The sequence below is a fragment of the Heterodontus francisci genome, chromosome 32 (assembly GCF_036365525.1).
Source record: "Heterodontus francisci isolate sHetFra1 chromosome 32, sHetFra1.hap1, whole genome shotgun sequence".
Classification (NCBI taxonomy): domain Eukaryota; kingdom Metazoa; phylum Chordata; class Chondrichthyes; order Heterodontiformes; family Heterodontidae; genus Heterodontus; species Heterodontus francisci.
In genome coordinates this window covers 8748056-8773879 of record NC_090402.1, presented here as the reverse complement: position 1 = coordinate 8773879, position 25824 = coordinate 8748056, and the positions used below count along the sequence as shown (strand labels likewise).

The 25824-nt window shown below is 41.4% G+C and overlaps 2 protein-coding genes across 5 annotated transcripts in view; one reads left to right on the top strand and one right to left on the bottom strand.

Moving 5' to 3' along the window:
• slc25a25b (solute carrier family 25 member 25b) overlaps window positions 1-25824 on the bottom strand; it is a 49485-nt gene that overhangs the window by 14448 nt on the left and 9213 nt on the right. The window contains exons 1-5 of one of the 4 annotated variants that reach the window (XM_068012167.1): window positions 6793-7288; window positions 2447-2573; window positions 2160-2247; window positions 1100-1135; window positions 637-748 (exon numbers count right to left, since the gene is read on the bottom strand). In XM_068012167.1, the coding sequence (XP_067868268.1) occupies window positions 637-748; window positions 1100-1135; window positions 2160-2247; window positions 2447-2573; window positions 6793-6951 (522 nt within the window). In that variant the 5' untranslated portion in view covers window positions 6952-7288. Of the gene's footprint in view, window positions 1-636; window positions 749-1099; window positions 1136-2159; window positions 2248-2446; window positions 2574-6792; window positions 7289-25824 lie in introns of those variants that run through there. The other 3 variants (XM_068012165.1, XM_068012168.1, XM_068012166.1) reach the window with 3 other exon arrangements.
• Window positions 11012-25824, top strand: part of dpm2 (dolichyl-phosphate mannosyltransferase subunit 2, regulatory) — a 195590-nt gene continuing 180777 nt past the window's right edge. The window contains exon 1 of the mRNA XM_068012171.1: window positions 11012-11015. Within this exon, the coding sequence (XP_067868272.1) occupies window positions 11013-11015 (3 nt within the window). The 5' untranslated portion in view covers window position 11012. The remainder of the gene's footprint in view (window positions 11016-25824) is intronic.

The window sequence follows — 25824 nt, the reverse complement described above, 5'->3', positions numbered from 1 at the left end:
CGGGCAGACATTGACTACTTGTGCAAGCAAAAATAATGCCAGGTACTGACTGAATAGGGAGAAATGCATTTTAAATCGGACTGCATGTGGATGGCATTTGGTTAGCTGTCGACTTTAGATACAAATTAATTTCCCCCATGTCCATGGCTGAGTCAATAATTTTGTCAAACATCCTTGGTGCAACATGTTGGTGCCTGTCCCCGGTCTCGTGGCTGGGATCATCTTAATGAATCTCTTGTGCATCTTTTCTGCAATAACGTTTTTCCTAAAGTAAATATAAGCTATTCCAACTTTTGCCTAACCAATGACTTAAATAGGTTTCGTATCATACCAAATGCTTTCCAGAATGTTCTTACACAAAAGGTCAAATATGGCATAAGTTTCTGTTCCAATGCAATAACGAGTTACAGGCGGACAATTGATCAGCAAGAATGAGTTAGTCTTGAACATTAATAGGCATATTTCTTATTAAATGTTTGTTATTAGCCACTGATTATCTTATTAATTTTATTATATAGACTTGTGCCACATGTGCATAAGTCAAAAACAAGACACTGGATCAAGGGTATAATCAGCTGACAAAAATTTAAGCTACAGCTAGGTAGTCATTCTCAATACATTATGTGCTGGACTTACTGTGGAGTGCTTCCAGTACAAGATTATTTCAGGAATGTTGTCTGCCGGATGTAGAAGATGATAATCTCGCCACTCATTCCAGTCAATTGTCATTGTTCCATTTTTATCCATGCTGTTAAAAAGACGACAAAAAAATGCAAAGTTAAATTGTGGTTGCTGCATGTTCAATCTCTACTATTTAATGCAACATTTTGATCTATATACACATGATAGAATCCAATACTTTAAACACTAGAATTTCTTATATTATAAGCTAATTGTTGCAGGGTTAGGAGAGGAAGGTTGTTCAGCATGTGACTGACTAGCATTATAGGCTCATGAGTTTGTGCAGGGACATTTATTCAAACCCATTTTACAAATCAGGGAAGGGTGAAGCTGCACAAGATGGAAACGGAATGTGTGTTTATCAACTTCTATGAAGGAGTGCAGATAGAGAAGTAGGCAGGCATACACTGGTACTTACTATACAATAGGGCCCCAGAGGTGCCCTCTCCAAATTCTGAAGACAGAAAGCAAAAGATGTAGAAAACAGCACAGATAAAACATTTTGTACATTTAACAGAGAGCACAGACACACTTTGCTGTACCTCCTCACACCCCCCCACCCCCACTATAAACCACTATCCTGATTTTCTTTTTTAAAAAACACAGAAATTCAGTTTTTAAAGTTCTTTTGTCACTTCCCCACAATATCAGCTGCACAGACTTGTATTTTGCAGAGTTACGAGACAATTTTCTCAAGCCGCTTTAAGGACGTCATCCAACTACAAGTTTATAAGTGCCTTGTAGAAGATGCAGTCTCAGGGGCAGGTGACATGAATCTGCAGTACATTTGCTTTGGAAAAAAATTACTACACATTTTCATTACGCTAGGCAACATAAATAAATGGAGTTCAGAGTATTCATTTAAACAAGTTGGTCAGTCCTGTCAAAGATTTTTAAGGCAAGCATGAGATACGAGCTTATGAAAATGAATATGTTTGAAATTCCACTGTTACTTTTGTAGGAATACTAATTAGTTTAGAATAAATGCAGAAAAGTAGTTTCAGACAAATGCATCAGCATTTGTATGTTAGCATGCCACAGCATAATTGCAAGATCAAAAGATTTCCAAGAGAAGAGTTGGGAGAAATTAGAACACAAATCTATTGGAGGTTGCATCGTAGCACTTTGTACTTGAGTACTAGCAGCTGAGTGGAGGGATTCAAGTTTGATGCCAATTTTACAAAGTTCCATTTTTAGTCTTAATGTATGGGGAGGCACTAACTGAAGGTCATAAGCCAAATGGATGAAAAATAAAAGGGTGAAAGACTGTTCTCATGTACCTCCATCTTGGCAAGATCTCATGTATAACCACAGCTTGGAAGAGGAGGAAATAAACTCTACATTAAGGAATTTTTGTGCAATTAAAAACCAGAAGGGACAGGAAAATTCAAAAGGAAAATTTCACAATTGGTAATAGTGCAGGACATTTATAACGAATGACTAAAAAAGTGAATGCTTATCTAAGTAAGATGACTCACCGTTTCAGGATCTTTTCTGCCTGTTGCTCTGAAATGTGCACTCCAAGGTCACACAGTGATTGCATGATTTCTTGTGCATCAATTTTACCTGAAAAATTAAGAAAGATTCTTCATGCACATTCTGCAATTATATTTCTTGCTAGGCCGTAAAGACATCACATCATGCTACAAGCCGAACTTGACAATATTGCGTTGTATTGTTCAAGACTTAAACTAGAATTTGTAATTCACTTAATTGTGTGCATCTTTAGATTGCTAAACTGCACACGTAACAACTTAGTTCTTACCATCATTTTTTCTATCCAAGCTTTTGAAAACCAGTTGCAGTTTCTTCTCATGATCTTTTAAATAATGAACAAATTCTTCGAAATCCAGTTGGCCGTCACAGTCTTTGTCACCAGCTTTTACAACTTTCTGGTTTTAAAAAGACAATAGAAACATTTTATTTTACAAACAATAGAAGAATGTGGTGGTGTGAAACCAGTTTTTTAAGAAAACCAATCACATCCCTATGTCTTTTGTGTGGGCAATTCAATCTTGAAGCGGAGAACTGACAACTGACATTTTAGAGCCCTTTCTGACTAAACAATGTCCCTTAAAAAGTCATATACAAAGGGATTTGTGTGATCACTTTCATTATAGTTTTTGTTCAACACCTATTTTACAGATTTGTCAGGTTTCTGTAATACTAAGCATTTTCTTTTGTACGAGCATATTTGTAAAGTACTATTCCACAAATACCATATATCACAGGCTTTCCTATGATTCATCTTGATAACAGACAAATTAAAACTACTAGTCCATCACACAGACTATAGAAATAGCATCTATCTATGCTTAGAACATAAAAGATATTCAGTGTCATCTTCATTAAATGCAGATTCTACCCATGCCTGAACAATTATTTGCATTGAAGGAGTTACAGACTTAACTTGACATTGGTGGTCGATCTGAGCAATTTTTTTTAATATAAAAGAAATTGCAACAAGCTGACCTTTTTCAACATTGCTAAGATCACCATTATGGAATCTGGTTACCTCATACCCAAGCCATTTATGCATGCATCTAGTGCAACATACATTTGAACTGATTTTCTTTTAAGGGAAGACACTAAAATGCTATGGGTAAGCATTCCATTGATACTTTTAAGTTTTGTCACAATATATAACTGCCTAGTACTACACTGAACAAAAAGCATAGGACTAAGTTAATAGTTCTTCCACAGGTGACACAGTACAAGTTAAATAGCTGCCTTCTGGACCATAAAATTTCAAGAATCTTGAGGTTTTATTCCCTCCCCACCCTCAAATACACATTTTATCAAGATGTACTTTGCAGCATGACTTTTAAATGGAGTTAGGGTTGTGATTACACAGCACCTGATACCAAAGGTCAAGCTCCAACAAAATTTTTGGATGCAGTGGGGGCGATCAGTTCCTCATTGAGTTGAATGCTATGTCAGCTGATGGCAAGCAGAGCTATCTCAGCACTCTGCAACCCAAGCAGCATCTATGTTTACTTCAATAACTGAGGCATGGCTGATGTGGGATACACTATAATTAAGGTTTTGTAGTTACTTGTTGAATAAAGACATATATACTGGAGGTGGTTTAGTCACCTTGGACTCGAGGATTGTGTAATCTCACATTTTATGTGCAGTGGGATTAGTAGGAAAGAGTTCTCCATTTTATTCTCAGTGAACTCAAATTTCAACTACTCAGGCAACGTGCTGAGCACAAACCACCAAGTATTTCACTGGAGCAAATGAAACATACCCTGCAAGGGTTGCTTGCCTGTCTTCTTGATCAGTAAACAGCACAGGACAGTGTGGAAAGAGAGGACTGTTTCTCTAAAATGTTTCTCATCAAGTTACTAGCTTAACTATCAATATCTACTAGCAGTGCCAGGTAAAACCCTGCAATCTGTAGTACTGCTGATGTGGTGAAAGCAGGTTCAATCTCAATGGTTCAATTATAAGCTATTTCATTGCAAGCCTTCTAAAGAAGTAGCATGTGAATGGTTATAAGAAGCCTGGGCCAGTGCATGCATTGGAAAACATCGGTGTACCTTTAGCAAATGAAAACTTCAAAATACTAACCATTTATTAAAAATCTTGTTCAGAAAATGATGAAATAATAGGAACCCCCATAATGCAAGAGCAATCCAAACTCTGATATTATGGCCACTCGGAAATCCTTAGCAGTGAATTAAGTCTTGGATAGGAAGCTCCTTATAGCATTGCTCAAAGCATGTGCCCCAAGGATAACACAAGAAGAAATGATGGAAAAGATTTCACTGGTTTGCGGTAGCAGCATTCTCCCAAATTCAGCTGGACTGCCTGACACACATTGTTAAACTTCTGTCATAATCCGATTTAGGATGCTGCAATGCTCCTCACATTAGCAGTTCCTTAATTATGGAAATCCATTTGCAGTTTAATTTTATGATCATGTTCCAGAACAGAACTAAAAAATATTTTAGTTTGTGAACTTTGTCACAGAATTCAGCTGGGATTCAAACTCATCAATTTTCCCCTGTGCCTATTTATCCCAATGTCTCAGGTGGTACAGTTCTGCTGAGGCAAGGTTCCACCTGCAAAGTTAACTTGCTGTGGGAGACTGCTGTGCCTTTTCAATATTTATGTTTTTTTCTCATTTTCAAATTTCCAGCATTACTTTAGCCACAAAGTAATCCTGAATAAAATATGCAAAATCCAACTGGTTTGCAATATTGCAACATAACAGAAACACCAAATTCTTTTAGCCACAAAAGGAAACAGGACACGAGTACATTAATGCACTATATTGTGAACTGAACATTGTAAGACTGATCGCCCCTCAGATTTCTCATTTTTGAGTTGTGCTGCTGTGGAAAGAGAAAAGAAAGGAAATAAAACGTGTTGCTATGGGTGCTCACATGGGTCCTAGCTATGCCTGTCTTTTTGTGGGATTTGTTGAACATTCCTTGTTCCAGTTCTACTCAGGCCCCCTTTCCCAACTGTTTTTCCAGTACATTGCTGATTGTATCGGTGTCGCTTCCTGCTCTTGCCCCGAACTGGAAAACTTCATCAACTTTGCTTCCAATTTCCACCCTTCTCTCACCTTCACATGGTCCATCTCCAACACTTTCCTTTCCTTCCTCGATTTCTCTGTCTCCATCTCTGGGAATAGGCTGTCCATTAGTATTTATTATAAGCCTACCGGCTACCTTGATTACACTTGCTCACTCTCTGCTTCCTGTAAGGAAGCCACTCCATTTTCCCAGTTTCTCCGTCTCCAACGCATCTGTTCTGATGATGCAACCTTCCACAACAGCGTCTCCTTTTTCCTCAAGCGAGGACCCCCCTACCCAGAGGTTGACAGGGCCTTTGACTGTGTCTGACCCATTTCCCACACTTCTGCCCTCACCTCTCCCCCTCCCTCCCAGAACTGTGACAGGACCCCTTGTCCTCACTTTCCACCCCACCTGCCTCCGCATCCAAAGGATCATCCTCTTCCATTACAGGTGTAACACTTGACTTTTTACCTCCTTTCTCCTCACCATTCAAGGCTCTGGACACTCCTTCCAGGTAAAGCAGCGATCTACTTGTATTTCTTTCAATTTAGTATACTGTATTCGCTGATCACAGCGTGATCTCATCTACACTGGGGAGATCAAGCACAGACTGGGTGACCCCTTTGTAGAACACCTCTGTTCGGTCCGCAAGCATAATCCCGAGCTTCTGAGTGCTTGTCATTTTAATTCACTACCTTGTTCCCATGCTCACATTTCTGTCCTCGTCCAGCTGCAGTGATCCAGTGAACATCAATGCAAGCTCTAGGAACAGCACCTCATCTTCCAATTAGGCAGTCGACATCCTACTGGACTCAACATTGAGTTCAATAATATCAGACCATGTGCCCCATTATTTTTATTTTTTGATATATGTTATTTATTTATTTTTTAACCATGTGATAGTCTCTAACTTATTTTTCATGTTTTTGCTTTTGTACGGAGCAGTTCATTATTCTGCCATTAGCACTCTCTCTGGATTCGTGCTTTGTCTTTCACTACACTATTTTGTACTCCATTTGCATTCTGTTCCATCACACCTGTCATTTAATCACTTCGCCCCTCAGTCCTATCACAGTCCTTCCTTCTTGTTAGTCTTCCCTGCTTTCACTTGCTCAAAGACTGTTATATTTCTAACTTTTACCAGTTCTGATAAAAGGTCACAGACCTGAAACGTTAACTCTGTTTCTCTCTACACAGATGCTGCTAGACCAGAGTATTTCCGGCACTTTCTGTTCTCATTTCAGAGTTCCAACATCTGTAGTATTTTGCTCTTAGTTAAGAAAGGAAATGTCTTTGCTGTGATATTGTCAGTCAGCTTCCAGTATCTGGCATAAAAGTGGTGACATTAACAGGAGCTTGTATGCAGGAGACTCAGCCTATCCTACTTCCACAGTTAGTGCAGTCAGTCATTCAGTAGGCAGCCCAGTATTGTTGAAATGTTGAACATGTAGCAATATAAGGAAGTATCTTCCGAGTAGCCATCAAATAGCACAGGACTCAAAACTTAAAATTCTCCAGAACATGTGAAATTATAATGTACTGACAAACCTGAATCAACTCAGATAGCATTTTGATTTACCTGTCTCCACTGGCGATAAGTTGATAACTCTTGCGAAGGGATGAAAAGGCTGAGCCTGAACAAAGATTTTAGCTCAGCAGGCAGCCGTCCTGATTCAAAGTATTCAAATTCCCGTGCCAAAGTGTCCAGCACTGGTACATTTAACGATAGGCACAACATACTGACTTTTTGACAGAAAAAAATAAATGATTCTTTACAAATTCAGATGCATAAAATAAATAAATTAAAATGATTGCACTGAGGCAGTGCTGAAATGCCGGCTGACTGAGAATCACATTACTGGAAGTCAGCTACGTCACTTTTATAGCAGAGATCAGTTTCCCCTGCCCTTCCTGTCTACGCAGTGTCAAGACGCCCTGCATTCTCACCAATCACGAAGCAGATCTACATACCTAATATAGTTATGCAAGTTAAGTCTTGCTGAGGATCAGTAACTAAGAATTTTCAACTAGCTTTCTGAAAAATATCTACAACGTACTCAAGACAAACTGGCTGCAAAATTCAATACTTTGTTTTATATTGCACTAAACATATCTGATTCAGTGATACACACTAGCCAGTAAAGTATTGATTGCATATTGATCAATAATTTGTCTGGTAATTCTCCAGAGTTTTGCAAGGGGTACAATGACGTTCAAACATACGCAAATGAGTAAAGTCCATCAGCATAAGTGCTGTTACAAGTTCAAATAGTTCAAGATGCTACATTTCAAAGATACAATGAACTTCTATATAACCTAGCATGTGTACACTATTTCATAATGTTCACTTGAACTCCACCACAAGTAATAAAAGTTTGGCCATGGAGCTGATGTAATGGTGCCATGCACTAGAACACCAGTGAATAGCACCACAAGAGTACAGCGATTCCATAGCAACGATGACGGTGCCTTGGGACCAAATTTAATCAACAATGCCCTCTCGGCTGCAAACACATATGTATCTTGGCAAGATCAGAGGACAGAATGGAGGAGATGTGTTCAATTCACTCATTCCCACAAACAAGTGACTTTAGATGCGAGGTCTAAATTACACAATCAAGTTGCACATGTTTTTTTCAGGGAACTGGAGTTCACAAGTAGAACAGCCTTAAACATAATCAATTTTAGCTGTGTAGAGAATTTATTTTCTATTTTAGACCATAAAACTTAGCAAAAACCAAAGTACCCCAATGGCTCAGTGGGTAAATCCACATCATGTTTAACAGCCATACAGACAAGTACAATATCCAGCTTGAATCCTTGCATATGTGAAGTGAGCAGACTTCAGCTGTGGAGGGACAAGAGAAGTTAAAACAATGACAGGGTTCACTTTTAATAATTACTCAGCAATTCCTGCTTTAAATGTATACCGTGGATCCCTTGTGAGTAAAAAGTGGCGCTGGTTTTAAGCTAGTGCTGTTTTAATTTGGATGCTGTAAGCTGTCACCTGGAGTTTAAAGCTACTAAATGCAGTTCCCTCATCCTGGTAGAAAAATCTAAATTGAAATATTGGGCCTACGATTCTGTTGCTAGGATAAAGTAACCAAAATTAGTGTGAACTCAAGGAGCCAGCTCACAGACATCTGTGTCCCAGAATACAAGCTAACAGCAGCTTTGAGCTGACACTTTTCAAATGCACACAAGAATAATGGCTGCCTCAGTGAAATACCTGAGGAATAGTACTGCCCACAAGACCATACATACCCTGGATCAAACCACTACCTTTTAGATGGGATAAACTGAGAAAATTAAAAATGAGTTTAAGTAAAAGGAAAACCGTAGCCCTGAGATTTCACTGAGGTTCTAATGCTCTCCAGTCGTAATTTCAGTAGGAGACCATCTGAAACTGCTAAGAAACCGAGGAGACCGGTTAACTCAAGTCTCCAAGAATTTCTTGGTGGCCTTAACAGGCAGAATATCTGTCTTTCCCTTACAAGACAAGTGATGGCTGGGGCACAGATGGTTGATTTTCCACTGGCATGGGACAGGCAGGCACCAAAGATGCAGCTCAAGTAATGCCATGCAAATGAGGTGCCCTCCCACTGACTCTGCAAATTCCAGCTGGGATCAGTGTTGGTGAAAACCATTATCCACAATCCCAGTGTAATGGTCAGGATCACCATCTGTGGAATTTTGAGTCTCTTGTCCCACCTTATTCACTAGTGATACCATGCCATGAAATACGAAAATCCACTTCTAAAAGTGGTGTAACTGCATGGCTAAACTTGCTGTCAAGAAAGGAAATAAAAGAATTTTAGCAAAGAAAAAAGCATTAGGCCAACAAACTATCAATTTTTCAACTATTATACCTACCTGCTTTCTCACTAGATCCCTCATTTTTCTGTTCAGAAATGCATCCAATCTCAAAATTTACTCAATCTTTGAGTGAAAAAAATCCATTTGACTATCCTTCTTAATCCTACCTTCCCAATGTTTCACCTGTGTCCCTTATATTTAAGCACCTTATTTACATCAATTCTCTTCAAAATCTTGAAAGCTTCAATTAGATCATTAAGTCCCTTCTTTCAGTAAGTAAAGCTTGCTTAACATTTCCTCACAGCTTAAATTCAAGGGTGCCCAGAATCATCCATTGACTAACTTACCTTAAAGATTCCGAGGGAAAACTTCCTGATCAACAGATGTTAACATTTTAACATAATAGGAAGCTTTCCAACATAACTAAGTGACAGCAGCAGCTGGTTTACTCAACTGGTCATCCTAGCCAATGTTACCAAGTGGTGCCCAAGATAAGCCAGTCAGAATTCCATGGTGCTACTGAATACCCAGCATTCCTTTAAAACCTATCAGGGACTTTTACTATGTGCAGAAGGTTTAACTGCAACAATGAGGGGCTCAAAATAAATCCAGAATAAATGTGCAATTATTAAAAATACTGATGCTACTTTTTCCAGTGTTACACTGGTTTATGTGTAAATGTTTTATGTTGCTATGTTTGATATTTATTTGTTAGAATTCATTAAAATGTTTCCATTATTGATTTGCATATTATTGTCCTGCAATACACAATACATTATTTATTGTTGAGTTAATTTATAGCTGATCCAGAAAGTCCTCAAAGCATAGGACCTAATTTTCAAATGCTAATATGGCACCCCATCTTCCTTCCTGCTCCCCATCACCCCCGAGGCAACATTGCAAACACATGTGTTTTGTTAAAATTTATATAAGGTTTGATTATGCAAATAGATTATGCAAATAGGGCATGAGCAGAACGCTTGCACCTTAGCAATTCTTTGTAACTAACCAAAAGGAAATGTATTTAAAGTGTCTGTATAATCTGAAACTAATGACTAAAAGGAACAATTAATTTAAAGTAATATAGTTTTAATGGTGATGTAAGGTGTTTGGGGTCCAATTCTATTGCCTGTGGCAGTTTCAACCATCAGTAAGAAAAATAATGTTATACAGATGACCTTGAGGCCACAAGGGTTTGGAAAATGTGGGATGGTACACCCACGAGCTAAAAAATCTGCAACAGGATGTTGCCTGGGCTGGACCATTTCAGCTATGCAGAGACTGAAAAGGCTAATGTTGTTTTCATTGGAGCAGAGAAGGCTGAGGAGGGACATGATTTTGGTGTACAAGATTATGAGGGGAATTGATAGGTTAGAAAGGAAGAAACTTTTTCCCTTAGCAGAGGGGTCAAGAACCAGGGGGCATAGATTTAGGGTAAGGGGCAGGAGGTTTAGGGGGGGGGATTTGAGGAAAACATTTTTCACCCAGAGGATGGTTGGAATCTGGAACGCACTGCCTGAAGAGGTGGTGGAGGCAGGAACCCTCACAACATTTAAGTAGTATTTAGATGAGCACTTGAAACGCCATAACATACAAGGCTACGGGCCAAGTGCAGGAATATGGGATTAGAATAGTTGGGTGCTGGATGGCTGGCACAGACACGTTGGGCCAAAAGGGCCTGTTTCTGTGCTGTATAACTATGACTCTAATTCCCTTATCAGCATGAAACTCCCCTTACCTTGATCAGGAAAAAAAAAAACTCACTCTAAAGTCAATATACAAGTTATGAAAAGTTAAAGTCGTCCTTTATAGTTTATTTTCTATCAACCAAAATGCAAGCTTTGATATTTTGGCTGATGTGAACCTGAAATAGCTATGTGGTTTTTCCCTCATGGTGGTAAAAAGTGTACTTTTTTTGTTTAAGCTCATTCTTGGGATGCTGGCTAGGCTGGCATTTATGATCACTCCCTTGTTGCCCTCGAGATGGTGGTGATGGGCCTTCCTGAATCTCTGCAGTCCATGTGGTGAAGGCTCCAAAAATGTTGTTCAGTAGGGAGTTCCAGGATTCTAATCCAACAAAAATGAATGAATGGCAATATATGTATAACTCAGGATGCTGTGCAATTTGGATTGGAACTTGGAGGTGATGGCGCTTCCATGCACTTATTGCCCTTGTCCTTCTAGTCAGTGGAGGTCATGGGTTTGGGTTGTGCTGCTAAAGAAGTCTTGGCGAATTACTGTAGTGCATCCGACAGATGGTACATACTGTAGCCATGGTATGGCGCTGGCGTAGGGAGTGGATATTCAAGCCTGTGGAGAGGGTGCCAATCAAGCGGACTGCTTTGCCCTGGATAGCGTTCAGCCTTCTTGAGCACTGTTGGAGCTGCACCCATCTGACAAATAGGAAGTATTACATCGCACTACTGACTTGTGAATTGTAGGGTGGTGAAGATGCTTTGGGAAATCAGGAGGTGAGCCACTCGCTACAGTAACCCCAGCCACAGCACGCAGGTAGCTGGTATAGTTCAATGGTGACCTTCAACATATTGAAAAGTGGAGGGGAACACTCTGCAGTGGTAGTTGCGTTAAATGTTAATCACAGGTAGTTATGCTTTCACTTGAAAATGGTCACTGCCTGACACTTGTGTGGCAAAAATGTTAAATCAGCTCTTAGCCCAAGCCTGGATGTTGTCCAGGTCTTGTTGCAAGCAGGCGTGGACTGTTCCATTATCTAAGGAATTGAGTGCAGCTGAACAATGCAATCCACAGGTGAATCTTCAGACCTTAGGATGGAGGGAAGGTCATTAACGAAAACAACTGAAGATAGTTAAGACTACGACACTGCCCTGAGGAATGTTAACAGCCATGTCCAGGGGCTCGAAGATCAGTTTCCAATGACCACAGCCATCTTCCCTTGTAACAGGTATAATTCCAGCCACTGGAGAGTTTCCCCTGATCCTCACAGGCAGAGTCCTCAGCCCATTGACCAATTTTATTCAGGCTCTTTGGTGACACACTGTCTGTCAAATGATGCCTTGATGTCAAGGGCAGTCACAAAGGCAGAACATATTCAGCAAGACCAGAAGTCTCTGCCTTGCCCACAAGTGTACAGTGGCTTATAAGCAATTATAGAAATTGTTGGTGATAGATCAACTCTTAATGAAGACAACTTGCATTTATAGAGCACCTCTCATGACCAAAGTGCTTTACAGCCAATGAAGTACTTTTGAAATGTAGTTACTACTGTAATGTCGGAAACGCAGCAGCCAATTTGCACACAGGAACTGCCACAAACTGCAATGTGATAATGACCAGATAATCTGTTTATGATGTTGATTGAGGGATAAATACTGGCCAGGCCTTGCAGTCCTATGACATTCCTCTCCTGGTATTTTACTCTAGGCGCTAACCTGCTTATTTCAGATGGGTTAATGCCTTTTTTAAAATAAAAAGTGAAAGGTCATGAATGCATTAAGTAATCATCTATTCATACCAAAATTAATTTCTAAACTTCCTGGTTTTAATAGCATTTTTAACAAGCTGTTGAACTCTCTCCCCCACCCCCAGGCTTCCTTTGTATCAATTAATTTCGGTTAGAAATTCAGAGAAGCTATGACTGGCATCAATTGCCAACAGATAGTTGAAAAAGGCATTTTTACAATGGATGTAAATTTGAATGACAATCACTTATGTGCAGGAACAGAAGCTACCGAGGCAAGGAAATATGATGATTGGGTACTTGAGAAGAGAAGTCACATGGTACAGATTAAAATCGCAAAGTATCCAAAGCAATTTCCCAGATGGACTGCCCGGCTTACCAATGGTATATAGAGAATAATTAAAGTAATCTTTTACTTCAACCAAACTGTACAGCTCATTAATACAATCACCAATATAAAATGCAACTGAGAAATTGAATTTGTTTAAATTAATACACAGTTAGCAAAAACAGCAATAGCTCTTCCTCCTTCACTGTGATACTTACTTATCCTTACATAGATTTTGATGCCTTTTAAAACTGGTATTCTGAGCCAACATATTAACAAATGATTAAATGGAAACCAAATCATTTTGCCTATTCCCACAGCTGCAATATAAAGATATTAAGGATGGGGCAGCACAGTGGTGCAGTGGTTAGCACCACAGCCTCACAGCTCCAGCAACCGGGGTTCGATTCTGGGCACTGCCTGTGCGGAGTTTGTAAGTTCTCCCATGACTGCGTGGGTTTTCGCCGGGTGCTCCGGTTTCCTCCCACAGCCAAAGACTTGCAGGTTGATAGGTAAATTGGCCATTGTAAATTGCCCCTAGCGTAGGTAGGTGGTAGGGGAATTGAGGGGATGTGGTAGGGAATATGGGATTAATGTAGGATTAGTATAAATGGGTGGTTGTTGGTCGGCACAGACTCGGTGGGCCAAAGGGCCTGTTTCAGTGCTGTATCTCAAAATAAATAAATAAATTCTTCACTTTATGCAGGGGACACAAATGTCTGTGTATAGCAGCAGCCGGACAGTTACCCAGACAAGCTGAAGGTTTGCAATAAAAGCAAAATACTGCAGATGCTGGAAATCTGAAACACAAACAAGAAATGCTAGCAATACTCAGCAGGTCTGGCAGCATCTGTGAAGAGAGAAGCAGAGTTAACGCTTCAGGTCAGTGACCCTTCATTAGAACTGGCAGATATTAGAAATGTGAAAGGTTTTAAGCAAGTAAGGCAGGGGTGGGGCAAGAGATAACAAAAAAGGAGCTAATCGGACAAGGTCATAGAGAATAACTGACCAGAAGGTCATGGAGCAAAGGCAATATAGTGCGTTAATGGTGTGCTGAAAGACAAAGCATCAGTACAGAAAGGGTGTTAATGGACAGAAAACTGAGCAGCCTGGCCCCAAGCACAAACATGGAAAAAAAAAGTGGGTAGGCACAGTAGAAACAAACTAAAATAAAACACTTAAAAAAGAATAAATAACAAAAAATTAAAATTAAAAAGTGGGACCCGTCATGCTCTGAAATTACTGAACTCTATGTTCAGTCCGGCAGGCTATAGCGTGCCTAATCGGTAAATGAGGTACTGTTACTCGAGCTTGCGTTGGTGTTCACTGGAACACTGCAGCAATTCCAGGACAGCAACCCCGGAAGCTCGGGGTCATGCTTTTGGACTGAGCGGAGGTGTTCCGCAAAACGGTCACCCAGTCTGCGTTTGGTCTCCCGACTGTAGAGGAGACTGCATTGTGAGCAGCAAATACACTATACTAAATTCTCCATCAGAGACGGAGAAACTGGGAAAATGGAATGGAGTCCTTACAGGAGGTAGGGTGTGAAGAAGTGTAGTCTAGGTAGCTGTGGGAGTTGGTGGGCTTATAATAAATATTAGTAGACAGCCTATCCCCAAAGATGGAGACAGAGAAGTCGAGAAAGGGAAGGGAAGTGTCGGAGATGGACCATGTAAAGGTGAGAGAAAGGTGGAAATTAGAAGCAAAGTTGATAAAGTTTTCCAGTTCCGGACGGGAGTAGGAAACGGCACTGATACAATCATCAATGTACCCAGAAAGAGTGTTGGGGGAGGGGGCCTGAATAGGACTGGAATAAGGAATGTTCGATATATCCCACAAATAGATAGGCCTAACCAGGACCCATGCAGGTACCCATAGCAACACCTTTTACTTGAAGGAAGTGAATGGAGTTGAAGGAGAAGTTGTTCAATGTGAGAACAAGTTCAGCCAGGTGGAGGCGGGTGGTGGTGGATGGGGACTGGTTGGGCCTCTGTTCAAAGAAGAAGCGAGAGCCCTCAAACCGTCCTGGTGGGGGATGGAGGTGTGGCGAGATTGGACGTCCATAGTGAAGAGGCGGCGGTTGGGTCCAGGAAACTGGAAATTGTCAAAATGACGTAGGGTGTCAGAAGAGTCACAGATGTAGGTGGGAAGGGACTGGACCAGGGGAGAAAAGATAAGAGTCAAGATAGGAAGAAATAAGTTCAGTGGGGCAGGAACAGACTGAAACAATGGGTCTGCCAGGACAGTCCTGTTTGTGGATTTTGGGAAGGAGGTAGAAGCGGGCTGTCTGGGGTTGTGAAACTATGAGGTTGGAAGCTGTAGAGGGAAGATCCCCAGAGGAGATGAGGTCAGTGACAGTCCTGTGGACAGTCACTTGATGTTCGACGGTGGGGTCATGGTCCAGGGGGAGGTACGAGGAAGTGTCAGAGAGTGGTGTTCAGCATCTGCAAGGTAGAGGTTGGTACGCCAGACAACAGCACCACCCTTGTTTGCAGGTTTGATGACAACGTCAGGGTTAGACCTGAGAGAATGGAGTGTGACAAGTTCAGAGCGGGGCAGAGAAATTGAGGTGGCCGACATCTCGCCGACAGTTTTCCATGAAAAGATCACGAGTGGGTAAGAGGCCAGAGGGAGGGGTCCAGGTAGATGCAGAATGCTAGAGGTGGGTGAATGGGTCTGCTGGTTAGAGGGAAGTGATGGGGAAGAAGGATCTGGAGAGGCATTAGTCCCCATCAGCTGCTGGAGTTTGCATTCCTTAACACTTCAAAAAGGAAGAAAAAAAGTTTTTTGTTAATGCATCAAAGAAGACGAAGGATGAAATGAAACTGCGGAGTAGAACAGCTTTGAGATAAGGTGAGGCAGTGCGTACATATGGCGGCGCATGGCACTCAGTGTGGATCTCAGGGTGCGGCAAGAACAGCAGTCTGAGGAATGTTGTATTTCTCGGAGATATCTGTAATCCTGGGTGGATTCAAAACATGATGGGTGAAACTGCAGTTGGAATCCACGTGGAATAAGTCGGAGCCGGAGACAGCCACTGAGGAAGGAGATGTGGCTGTGAAAACGAGTTTTGGTGGACACTTTATCAAACATCAGGTGGGAAATAGAAAGCAATGAGGGTGAACAAGGTAAAGGAGACAAACGGAAATCCTGTCAGAGAGAAGAGCAGAACATCTTCAAGGTAGGCATTCCTGGAAAAGAAGTGGCAGTGTCCCCATACCCTCCCTCCCAGAACTGCGACAGGGTTCCCCCTTGTCCTCATTTTCCACCCCACCAGCCTCCACATCCAAAAGGATCATCCTCCACCATTTCCGCCACCTCCAGCGTGATGCCACAACCAAGCACATCTTCCCCTCCCTTCCAGTCAGCATTCCGAAGGGATCATTCCCTCCACGACACCATGGTCCACTCCTCCATTACCCCCACCACCTTCCCCTGCAATTGCAGGAAGTGTAATACCTGCCCATTTACCGCCTCTCTATCCAAGGCCCCAAACACTCCTTTCAGGTGAAGCAGCGATTTACTTGTACTTTTTTCAATTTAGTATACTGTATTTGCTGCTCACAATGCAGTCTCCTCTACATTGGGGAGACCAAACCCAGACTGGGTGACCATTTTGCGGAACACCTCCACTCAGTCCAAAAGTATGATCCCGAGCTTCTGGTTGCTGGCCATTTCAACACTCGCCCCTGCTCTCATGCTCACATCTCTGTCCTGGGATTGCTGCAGTGTTCCAGTGAACATCAACGCAAGCTCGAGGAACAGCATCTCATTTACCGTTTAGGCACACTACAGCCTGCCGGACTGAACATAGAGTTCAATAATTTCAGAGCATGACGGACACCCCCCCTTTTTATTTTTTTTTAGTTATTTTTTCGATTTTATGTGTTTATTTTATTTTAGTTTGTTTCTACTGTGCCTACCCAATTTTTTTTTTCATGTTTGTGCTTGGGACTAGGCTGCTCGGTTTTCTGTCCATTAACACCCTCTCTGTACTAATGCTTTGTCTTTCAGCACACCATTAGCCTTTGCTTCATGACCTTCTGGTCAGTTATTCTCTGTGACCTTGTCCTATCAACACCTTCTCTTTTGTTATCTCTTGCCCCACCCCCGCTTTACTTGCTTAAAACCTTTTACATTTCTAATATCTGCCAGTTCTGATGAAGGGTCACTGACCTGAAACGTTAACTCTGCTTCTCTCTTCACAGATGCTACCAGACCTGATGAGTATTTCCAGCATTTCTTGTTTGTGAAGCTGAATATTTGTATTAAAGTACATCCCTTGGCAAATGTGCAATACTGTAAAGGAGACCTGGAAGCCTTGCAGCAAAGAGTGGAGAAAGGGATGCAAGTCTCAATAAAACCTGCTCCTGATCAACAAGTGGACTGTCAACATTAATTCTTTGCTCCATATAGAGAAAGTTTATGGAAGGATGGGGAATGGAAATAAAGAGAGGGCAACTTGGGAAAGCCTCTAGGGACATAAAGGCAGTTAATGACAAATAATTCGACAACACTGAGAGAAGAGGACAGCTCCAATTAACAAATCACTCAGTTTGCTGATCAGGTCATTCTATTCCAGGAACAGAGTTCTTTTTCACTTCAAAATAAGCTGCAGGCATTCCAATTTTGTATAAAGACCTTTTTCCACCTTGGTTTCAATGGAAGTCACAAATCAAAGAGTTGATCCAAATGGTTTAAATAACTCAGCTGTGACCCAGATATTCTGCTGTACTACTTACTTGGATTAAAGATGTAGAATTCACGACTTCACCTTTGTCAGTCTGTACTGGTAGCTTGCTAAGAGACACCCTCATGACTATTAATTAGCAACACTTCCCTCCATTACAATAGCGACCACAGATCAAAAATACTTCATTGGCTGTAAAGCACTTTAAGACATCCTGATGCTGTGAAAACGTATATAGCACAAGTCCTTTCTTTACAGCTGAAAACCAATGATTCAACAATTTATGAAAGAAGATAAAAAAAATGTTTTACATTTATTCATTCATGGGATGTGAGCATCACTGGCAAGGCTTATCCCCAATTATCCTCGAGAAGGTGGTGGTTAGCCGCTTCTTGAACCGCTGCTGTCCATGTGCTGTAGTACACCCACAGTTCTGTTATGCCACTTTTCTGTAGTGGTTTGATGCAACTGAGTGGCTTGCTAGGCCATTTAAGAGGGCAGTTGAGAGTCAACCACATGGCTGAGAGTCTGGAGTTACACATAGGCCAGGTTGGGTGAGGACATTAGTAAACCAGATGGGTTTTTTTAAAATCCGGTAGTTTCACAGTCACCATTAATCAGATTAGCCTTTTATTATTCCTAACAATTATTTTATTAATTGAATTTAAATTTCACCAGCTGCTCTGGTGAGATCTGAACTTATACACTGAGAGACCTGCACCCACCAGTACTGTACCCCAGTGTTATACATTGACAGACCTGTACCCACCAGTACTGTACCCCAGTGTTATACAGTGATGGACCTGTACCCAGCAGTACTGTACCCCAGTGTTATACAGTGATGGACCTGTACCCAGCAGTACTGTACCCCAGTGTGATAGTGACGGACCTGTACCCCAGTGTTATACAGTGACAGACCTGTACCCCAGTGTTATACAGTGACAGACCTGTATCCAGCAGTACTGTACCCCAGTGTTATACATTGACAGACCTGTACCCAGCAGTACTGTACCCCAGTGTTATACATTGACAGACCTGTACCCACCAGTACTGTACCCCAGTGTTATACATTGACAGACCTGTACCCACCAGTACTGTACCCCAGTGTTATACATTGACGGACCTGTACCCACCAGTACTGTACCCCAGTGTTATACATTGACGGACCTGTACCAACCAGTACTGTCGCCCAGTGTTATACAGTGATGGACCTGTACCCACCAGTACTGTACCCCAGTGTGATACAGTGACAGACCTATACCCAGCAGTACTGTACCCCAGTGCTATACAGTGACAGACCTGTACCCCAGTGTTATACAGTGACAGACCTGTACCCCAGTGTTATACAGTGACAGACCTGTATCCAGCAGTACTGTACCCCAGTGTTATACATTGACAGACCTGTACCCAGCAGTACTGTACCCCAGTGTTATACAGTGACAGACCTGTACCCAGCAGTACTGTACCCCAGTGTTATACAGTGACAGACCTGTACCCAGCAGTACTGTACCCCAGTGTTATACATTGACAGACCTGTACCCAGCAGTACTGTACCCCAGTGTTATACAGTGACAGACCTGTACCCAGCAGTACTGTACCCCAGTGTTATACAGTGACAGACCTGTACCCACCAGTACTGTACCCCAGTGTTATACAGTGACAGACCTGTCACCCAGTGTTATACAGTGACAGACCTGTACCCAGCAGTAGTGAACCACACCTCACAAAAGAACCATAAATGTGGAGGTTGTTTAGGGAGCACTTGCTGCGACTGCTGGATAGGTTTGTCCCGATGAGGCAGGGAAGGAATGGTAGGGTGAAGCAACCTTGGATGACAAGAGATGTGCAACAGCTAGTGAAGAGGAAGGAAGCTTACTTAAGGTTGAGGAAGCAAGGATCAGACAGGGCTTTAGAGGGTTACAAGGTAGCCAGGAAGGAACTGAAGAATGGACTTAGGAGAGCTAGAAGGGGACATGAAAAAGTCTTGGCGGGTAGGATTAAGGAAAATCCCAAGGCCTCCTACACTTCTGTGAGGAACAAGAGGATGGCCAGAGTGAGGGTAGGGCCGACCAGGGATAGTGGAGGGAACTTGTGCCTGGAGTCGGAGGAGGTAGGGGAGGTCCTAAATGAATACTTTGCTTCAGTATTCACTAGTGAGAGGGACCTGGTCGTTTGTGAGGACAGCGTGGAACAGGCTGATATGCTCGAACAGGTTGAGGTTAAGAGGGAGGATGTGCTGGAAATTTTGAATGATATGAGGACAGATAAGTCCCCGGGGCCAGACGGGATATACCCAAGGATATTACGGGAAGCGAGAGAAGAGGTTGCTGCGACTTTGGCGATGATCTTTGCGTCTTCACTGTCCACTGGAGTAGTACCGGGTGATTGGAGGATGGCAAATGTTGTTCCCTTGTTCAAGAAAGGGAATAGGGATAACCCTGGGAATTATAGACCAGTCAGTCTTACGTCGGTAGTGGGCAAATTATTGGAGAGGATTCTGAGAGACAGGATTTATGATTATTTGGAAAGGCATGGTTTGATTAGAGACAGTCAGCATGGCTTTGTGAGGGGCAGGTCATGCCTCACAAGCCTTATTGAATTCTTTGAAGATGTGACAAAACACATTGATGAAGGAAGAGCAGTGGATGTGGTGTATATGGATTTTAGCAAGGCGTTTGATAAGGTTCCCCATGGTAGGCTCATTCAGAAAGTGAGGAGGCATGGGATTCAGGGAAAGCTGGCTGTCTGGATACAAAATTGGCTGGCCCATAGAAGTCAGAGGGTGGTAGTAGATGGAAAGTATTCAGCATGGAGCTCGGTGACCACAAGGATCTGTTCTGGGACCTCTGCTCTTTGTGATTTTTATAAATGACTTGGATGAGGAAGTGGAAGGCTGGGTTAGCAAGTTTGCCGATGACACGAAGGTTGCTGGAGTTGTGGATAGTGTGGAAGGCTGTTGTAGGTTGCAACGGGACATTGACAGGATGCAGAGCTGGGCTGAGAAGTGGCAGATGGAGTTCAACCTGGAAAAGTGTGAAGTGATTCATTTTGGAAGGTCGAATTTGAATGCGGAATACAGGCTTAAAGACAGGATTCTTGGTAGTGTGGAGGAACAGAGGGATCTTGGGGTCCATGTCCATAGATCGCTCAAAGTTGCCACCCAAGATGATAGGGTTGTTAAGAAGGCAAATGATGTGTTGGCTTTCATTAACAGGGGAATCGAGTTTAAGAGCCGCGAGATTATGCTGCAGCTCTAAAAGGCCCTGGTTCGACCACACTTGGAATATTGTGTTCAGTTCTGGTCGCCTCATTATAGGAAGGATGTGGAAGCTTTAGAGAGGGTGCAGAGGAGATTTACCAGGATGCTGCCTGGACTGGAGGGCATGTCCTACGAAGAAAGATTGAGGATGCTAGGGCTTTTCTCATTGGAGCGTAGAAGCTTTGTTTGAAATTTAAACAGGCACAGTGTGTGTAGATGTTCTTTCTTCCTGCAAAGAACAGGGCTCTGTGTATTAATACATGTAGCTTCCAGTACGCGCAAATGCGCCACACTGTGAACCCTACCAACAATCTTAAATTGGTTGTCATCGTAATTCTTAGCACACATTGCGCCTGTTTCAGCAGAACAAAATAAATGACAGCCATTCGTTGGTTCATTCCTCAGGGCAATGTCTTGACCAGAGTCAAGCTGCCTGGTTTAAATTTAAAACAAAGCTTGGCAGTTAACTGTCAGTCACTGTAAACTGGTGCATTCGCCATTGTAATGTCTCTACCAATCAGCACTCTCTTCTCAAGCAGTATGTTGTTGTTTTCCCTTACATTGGTTATTCTTGCATATTGTCCTGCCGAGTGCAAGACGGAAAGCTTCAACATGTCTCTATCTTCAGCAATTGTCAAGTTCTGTACTACCAAACAACTATCAATTAAGCATTGTTAAAAGCTTGGTTCAAAAGTTGGATATTCAAAAAATTTTACCTTAAACAAAAATGGTAGGGACAAGCAGAGAAGTGGAGAGTTTCAGAAAGTGGAGCAGTGGCAGCTGAAGATAGGGGGCAGAGGCTAGATTCAGAAGACCAAAAGGGACAGAAGAGTAAATAATTCTGGAGCAGATTGTAGAGATGAGATGGAGTGAGGCCACTGAAAGATTTGAAGACAAGGACAGAGATCTTTAAACTGTAGGTCAGCAAGAAGTCAGCTATTTGTATACTGTTCTGTACTGAGACTTGGACAAGTTGAGGCTTCTAGACAGACGGATGACCACTGGAGGCTATGCCCCCCTGCTGGACAGGGGCAGGTGGCCAGGAAGACACTTCCCCACTCCCCAACCCCAATTAGCGCAGCTTAATTGCGCCAGCGCCTGCTGCACATACAGGCCAAGATACACTCCCGAGGAAAGCCCCAGAAAACCCAGGTCAAAAAGGCGAAGTCTTTTTCCTGATCTTTGCAACCAGTAAATTGGGCATTCCCAAGATAAGGACCAGGAAAAAATCAGCCCAATAGGTCAACAGGAGACATATCACAGATGGAAATTTCAGTGAGCAAGGCAAAGCAATGTCAGTGAGGAGGTAGTAAACTGTCAGTGGAGCAAGATCCCAGTTGAGTTTGCTTCCCACCACCACCCCCCACCCCCTCCCTTGACCTCCGGGATACTGAAGTCAAATGTAGTGTCCTTACTACCTCTTGAACGGAGACCAATTAATTTTGTATGGGTCAAGGATCAAACCTAGTTGCTTCTCTTCTGTATGTTTCAGTACACGGTTATGAAAGTGCTTCCATTTTTTAATGTTTTGTTTTGAGGACTTGTGTTAAAACTGAAAAGGTTCCACAAGAAGTTTTTTTGAACCAAGTTCACTGTAAGGACACTGGAGATGTTGTTTGAAAACAACCTGTGCTGGAAATCATGTGCTAAGCTCAGTAAACAACATAAACATTGGTGACCTGGGGAAGATATTTACAGAGAAGCCACATGTCAAGGCTTATGGAGGTCAAGTGGTTGACTTTCTGTTTGGGGGTTAAATATCGTTTTCAAGTCAGTTGGGGTGTGAACTGTTTTGAAGACAGTTGGTGTTTTGCCTGCCAAGGATAAGGGAATGACCCAGCTTACCTCTTTCCCTACCTCTGAAGAAACCCTGCCAAGATCCAGTGCGGGACAGCTAAAATTCCTGGTGCTGTATCTTTCCGGAGATGCTGCAAAAACCTGCCAGATTAATTCTCAAAGCCATCTGAAAAGAACTGCTTTAGAAAAGATCCCAGTGGCCCGTCTTCATATGTCACATCTGGACCATGGTACCACACTCCCTACCCCAACCACTACTGGACCCCTCCCATGCAATTGCCAGTGACAGTCTGTCCCAGCTCCCAGCAATGGCCTCTTGCAAGCACGCTGCCCACTTGCAAATCCTGTGTCAAGGCTGTTGAGTTTAAAAGGAGGCAAGCTACCTGTTGTAGGGAACAATACTGGATCCGTGAACAACTGACACTAGACTGACATTACAAACTACAGTAGCCAGCGAAAGGCAAAGGTAATCTCTCAGTTTTTGTAGATGAATTACTTTTGATTGGAAAAGCAGCTTTAAAATAACAGGGTCCAGATTTTATAATTGTAATACCAATAGTAACCTATTCACTACAAGTGGGTTATCAATGTTACAATCAGAAATCCTAGGCCTTTATCTCCATTTGCTAATGCTTCAGTAATAGTCCACTATACGAATGGAACATACATTTTCCAAAAACATCAACATCACTTTTTTTATATAAATCTTTTACAAAGCTGCTTTCCAACTAACTAAACTCAAATTCTCTAAAAAAAAAAGGACCGTTTTCTTCAGAATTAACAACCCACTAACAAACAGCTTTGAAACATGCAATTTTCAGAATACAATTTTATTAGCTGTTCATTATGAAGGGCGGCAATCCCTTGCATTTTGCTTAATGAAATTTTACTGCCAGGATTTGTGTTATTTCCACAGAAATTCTTTATCATTGGTTGTGTTTTTCTTAATAGAATTTCATTGGTTTATATTCACAGAAATTTGCAACTTTAGTTTCACCACACTACATCCATCGGAATAATTCTGAGATGAAATGATTATGAGGAAGAAGTGCGTGTCTGACTCTTAAGTTTTACTGAAGAATATAACCACAATTCTTATTTATTTTCATAGAATATAGAGATGCAGAAGCTCAGCACAGAATTCTTCCTCACTGCTATACTGAATGAAAGTTTCTTGAAAAATGGTGTGTAACAAAAAAAAAAAAAAATCAATATTTGGCTCAGTTCTCAAATTCAGTAAAATCCAATTCACCATATGAAGAGGTAAACAAACTATTTTGTCCATATTATCAGGATTAAATGCCAAAGTAATTACAGTAACAGGCTCAGCAAACCCACAGTAACATATCAAAAAGCTACAGTACATATCTTAATCATCGAGATAAGGGGGTAGTTTTACAGATTCAATATTTGGACAACTGCTATTCCAAGAATGCATTTTCAACCCATTACTCTAGATTCCACTGAATTATAGGAAAAACAGTCAAAGTGTAATAATTCACTATGCTCATAATAATCCATCTACGTTTTAGATGGAATGTTGCCATTTTCTGGCTTATTAAATTACACCTGTTCGCAACTACTAAAAAAAAAAGGTACATCTTGATGTTATCTCCACTTAAATGTACTAAAAAATCTAATAGTTCCAAATAGTTACTAGCCACTTGCACTACAAAATTATTTAATTGCATAGGATGCAAAGATTCATTCCCATAGATAAGAGTCAGATCATAACACATTCTGGAGAAATACAATATTAAACAAAATCCAGCTTTAAGATTTCTGCAACCATCTTCAAGCCAAACAACACAAACAAGTAGCTTCTTTTAGGTTTGTTTGTCACAGCAGACAATAACGACACAACGCAACTGAATTTAAGTTAACATGTTTGAGCTTTGATTAATTCCAAAATACAGTTTAACTAAGGTAATTTAAGGAATTCCATGCACTTACAGTCAGACCAGCAGGGAACAGATGCAGCTGTGTTTTCATAATATTTTGGAATTTTTGATAAACCAGTTGGTACAATACTGAAACAGCCTAGCAAGCCACTCGGTTCAAGGGCAATTAGAGATGGGCAACAAATGCTGGCCTGCCAGTGATGCCCACATCGCATGAAAGAATATATTAAAAAAAATATATTCATTTGTGTTCAAACCAAGCCAATTTTCAACATTAAAATAAAAGCAAAATACTGCGGATGCTGGAAATCTGAAATAAAAACAAGAAATGCTGGAACCACTCAGCAGGTCTGGCAGCATCTGTGGAAAGAGAAGCAGAGTTAACGTTTCGGGTCAGTGACCCTTCATCAACATTGCATCACATTCCTCTTAAACATCAATAGAATAGACTGAAAAGGACATATAGATAGAGTTTTTAAAGGTAATCAGCTGTGTTCTTTAAAGTCAGATACTGGATAATTGGTTTCTCTCTGGAGGATTTTCAGAAGATCTGGAATTTGAAGCAACCACAGAGCTGGAAGGACAGAGAGAATAACTTTCTGTGAAAATACAATGCAGTAGCTTTTGATTTCTCAGAAGAGACTAAGCAAATTATACACCGATGAAGCCTTTTCTAGTTATTTGAGGTATTTTAGACAATGTCTTAACTCTAAGTAGCAAAGTAGGCACCCTCCATTCAACATTGAAATATGTTTGAGTGATTACCCACTCTGCAAAACCTTCAAACGCGACATCCTGAATAACAGTCACAGTTGATCCTTTGAGAACCACACACTACAATCCAGAAATTGTTTCAGGACCCCCAAACTTTGTAGGTTTCAAACTGCGAGTCAACTGCAGTGGAGACATGTTTGAGGGGCAGAACGACATGTACTGCATTAGGACAGGCTCATTTTTTCCCCCTCTCAGATACATTATGTCCACTATTCCAGGCAAAGTGCTCACCAGCAAGCAGTTATCATTATCTAACCAAATACATAAGATTCTTTGTTTGCCTCTCTTGAAGGATAGCAAAAACTTAAAACTGATTGGTCTAAGTATTATAATGCAGACAAAGATAAAGCAAATCGCATTCCACATTATGTAGACAATCACTCCACATATAGATCATCTTTTGATACTTACTATTGAAATTGTTCTATGAAACCTTTTTCATAGAATTGAGTGAGGTGGCATTTATTTTGCAAACTGTTGCTGAATACAGTTAATAAAATGGATAACAAAGACATACTTCTTTCGAACAAACTCTGAAAATCATTTTAACCCCCTAACATGTTTTAAGTATGTTATTTTTGTGATTATTTCACAATTAAAAGGCTGT